This window comes from Anabas testudineus, chromosome 1 (genome assembly GCF_900324465.2).
Source record: "Anabas testudineus chromosome 1, fAnaTes1.2, whole genome shotgun sequence".
NCBI lineage: Eukaryota > Metazoa > Chordata > Actinopteri > Anabantiformes > Anabantidae > Anabas > Anabas testudineus.
In genome coordinates this window covers 4266268-4270330 of record NC_046610.1, presented here as the reverse complement: position 1 = coordinate 4270330, position 4063 = coordinate 4266268, and the positions used below count along the sequence as shown (strand labels likewise).

The 4063-nt window shown below is 35.2% G+C and overlaps 1 protein-coding gene across 1 annotated transcript; it reads left to right on the top strand.

Annotated features, from left to right (window-relative positions):
* The first annotated feature begins 1200 nt into the window (after nt 1–1200).
* LOC113161796 (snake venom serine protease KN13-like) lies at nt 1201–3622 on the top strand. Its single transcript, XM_026359598.1, has 4 exons — nt 1201–1376; nt 1853–2050; nt 2164–2225; nt 3561–3622. Exons 1-4 carry the CDS (start codon nt 1201–1203, stop codon nt 3620–3622), a joined length of 498 nt encoding a protein of 165 aa, XP_026215383.1.
* The last annotated feature ends 441 nt before the right edge of the window (nt 3623–4063 follow it).

Genomic DNA, 4063 nt, shown 5'->3' with positions numbered 1-4063 from the left:
TATTCTCTGGAATATACATGCATGTGTGTACTGTACAAAGCCACACTCTTTGGAAGTGGCTCTAACAACCTGTCTTCACGTTTGGGGTACTTGCTGGAGACTTGTCACTGACATATTGCTGTTAAGTCGTAAGTACTCCAAGATTGCCCTTCGATGATGATTCCCAAAGTTTTATTTTTTTCATTTTCTTCTTGTGAGTTTCTTTCTTCACAGTCTGTATGCCATGTGGTTTTATACTTTGCAATTCACAGTGCTCAGTCCTACAGCTCCTTCACCATGGACATAGATAGTAGTTGGCTTTCATCACCACAGCTGAGATACTGCAGAGAGAGAGGTTAAAATGATGCACATGTTCAAACTGCTGCTCTTGTCATCTTTATGTTACTCTCAGGTCAACTACATTCTGTAATGAAGCTCTTGACATAATATTCAAGTCAGCATACTATTTTGGGGTGTATAGATAGATAGATAGATAGATAGATAGATAGATAGAAGCATATACATATATATATATATATATATATATACGCATACTACTACTAGTAATGGAGAGGAATATACCAGTATATTGTATGTGCGGACGAGGCCACACACAGCAGCTGGGGACGACCAGCCAGTTTCACAACCTACAGCTACACCATATAGGCAGTATGTGAGCCTCCTCATTCTCCCGAGTATCAGAACAATTTACCCTTTTTAGTATAGGTTTGTGGGTTATCTGCAAAATAATCGCCTAAAAACATGAGACAGAATTTCTTGACTTCTCATTAAAACGTCAATATCCCATTAAAATAGATATTTTCTTAAGTTTGTACTTGGTTTACATAGAATGACTGTGGGTGGGGCTGGATAGTCCAACTCCACCTTCAATGTCACTGCCACAAAACAACACTTATTGATAAAGATCAAATTTTGCATAAATGTCAGCTGCCTTTCTTTTTTAGCCAATCAAGTTGTGTCAGCAAATCTTCACTACACGATTGGTGTTTCAAACAGCTGACAGGACAGTAAGAACAGACTTAAAAAGTCATCTCTGTTGCACCCAAACGACAAATTGAGATGGCTCGTCTGGTTCTTCTCTCTCTGCTGTGGGTTGGTGAGTATTTTTGTGAGATCTGTAATTATACTGTACATCAGGTGAACTGTACTGTTTCTATTCATCTGAGAACAGAAACAGAACTGTTTCTTTCAGGTGTCACCATGAGCACAACTGTGGATCTGCAGAAGAGAATCACTGGAGGTCAGACATGTGGACAAAATGAGCGTCGGTACCACGTCAAAGTTTCAGGTTTTGCTGATGGAGCTTTCTCTTGTGGTGGTTCTCTAATCAGTGACCAATGGATTCTAACTGCAGCTCACTGCAAGTTTCCAGATATGTAAGAGAAGTTTTTAAAGCCTTTAATCCAATTTTAATTCTTAATATTAATACAACTTATATACAAAAATGTACTATAATATGATGTTATGCAGGACATTAACCACATGAGCATCTTTAATGAAGCTGTTCCTTTTATGTATTGATTGAAATCTGTAATATGGTGGCAAATCCACCCTCCGGTCAGAGGAATGTTACAGACCACAACCATTCTTTTAATGACAGATTACAGAGATGCTGAACGAGGCAGAATGTTTTGTTTCCTCATTTTCTTAAACACTTCTGTCTACTTTTAAAAACGATAAAGACACAGGCTAAAACAGAAGATGACTCAAAAGCAAAATGGCGCACTAACACCCTCACTCCTCCCCTCAAACATCATCAATATCTGAATGACCTGAGACATGTGGGTCCTTGAAATCCTGCCAGACTCACAGCTGATGTGTGTATTTGTGTGATGTTGTTGTGTTGTTGTAGGTATGCAGTTTTAGGTGTCCATTCAGGGACCATAACAATAGAGAAAATCACAGAACCACCTGTGATCTTTAAGGATAAGGACGACAACAACAATGACAGAACCCATGACCTGATGCTACTGAAGCTGCCTTCACCAACTAAGATTAAACCTGTTGGACTTCCTGACTGTAAAAGTATCCAAAGTACCCCACCTCACATGTGAGCTTTCAGACAATAAAGAGTCCACTGGACTCTTGTAAAATGTATTTAAAGTTTATTTCTGTGTCTGTGTGTCTCTTAAAATCATGATTTTTTCATTATGTTTTTCCCAGAGGTGATAAAGTACAAGTTGCAGGTTATGATGCCCCAGCCACAGACCCAGATAATAAATTAGGTGAGTAAAATTCATTTATCTTGTGTTAATTTTTTATTTTTATTACTTGTGAAGTTGGTAAATTATATGTAATGTATATATTTAAATAAAGTAAGTAGATTATAAGCTCAATATTAATATAATAACACAGCAGTAACCTACAATTGTAATTTTAAGTTGTATAATTTAATACATTTCTATTTTTTATTTAATTACATTTCATACTGAGATTTTTCATGTTTTTTTTTTTTTTTTTTTTTTTTTTTTTTTTACATTTTTACACAGTTACTTGTACATGGAACACTCTTCAATGTTTAGATATGGAAGTTGTTGATTGTCAGAATCTCCAAAACTCTCAGAATCAGGCAAGCTATCAACATTTGTTCTGTGCTAAGACCCCAAAAGTGGACATATCTAAGGTGAGTTGGCTTCTAAACATACAGCATAGCTTTGTTACCGTCATTACAGTTTTATTTTTTTACACCAGTTTAACCAATCAGTATTTCAGTCAATGCAGCAAAAATCTAGAACAAGCAAGATATATATATATATATATATATATATATATATATATATATATATATATATATATATATATATATATATATATATATATATATATATATATATATATATAGTTTTTCCCTCACTGTATATATATGTATAATTTTTTTTTTTTTTTTTTTACAGGGTGACATTGGTGGAGGAGTTGTGTACAAGGACAGGATTTATAGTGTCATCACTTTCTCTGGTGCTAATAAACATGCCTCTGTTGAACCAATTGTATTCATGAACATCTGTCATGAGCCGTTCTTAAAGTGGATCACAGAGAAAACTAAAACAGTTAAAGAGAATAATTAACTGATTCACATTGAAAATGTAAATCAAACCTGTGACATTTAAAATTCTGTTTAAAAAACTAATTTTTCTCCTGTGGTATTTCTTGTCACTAGACAGTACAATATATTATATATTATACAATACTATAATGTTATTCTTCTAACAGGACTGTTACCAATAATCCTGACTTAAATGAATAAAATGAGCAACAATCATTATGTTAATGATGTTTTTATTTTATGCCATGTCAGAAGAAAATATACACAGATATATTTTTATGTCAATATTTTTATGTTAAGTTTTGCCAATCAACATCTAGACAACATCTCTATCATTACCATGAGTCTAATTATTACCTGTAGAGTATTCAGTGATAATTATTAAAAAGTGAGGAGTAGAGAAAGTTTTACTTGTTATTTATACAGAAAATTAATTTTAGGACAATGATAGTGAGGGCTGTATTTAAGAGAATATAGAAGGTATATGTCAAAGGCTTCCTAATCTTCTGTGATCCAGACTCGCTGACAGAGGAAACTGGCCATCTGTGTGTCCAGAAGAGTCCAGAAGAGCCTCTGTGAAAGTCACTGTGCCTGTTCTCTGTGGTTTCATTCAGCCCATTCATTGTTAATTTATCCTGAGGAAGTGAACTAAGTTAGACAGTGTGAATCTATCAACACAAGATGGCACTAAAGGTATTTCACTGCTGAGCATCCAGCAAAGACTGCAGAAGTGGAGGATCTCATCAGTGTGACATGGATCTAATGTGACAACTTCACCATTACTGTGCGTGGGCGGCTGTAGCTCAGGAGGTAGAGCCTACCAACTCAATTGACCACTCCTTTTGTCACATGTCAAAATTTCCTTGCAAGATACTGAACCCCAAGTTGCCCCCAGTGAGTCAGGTCAACTGCATGGCAGCTGTGCCATCTGTGTGTGAGGGAGAAAAGTGCTGTGTAAGTGCAGACCATTTAGCATGAAGTGTTGGTAAAATAAATATTGTTTAAAGAGAAAAGAGAAAA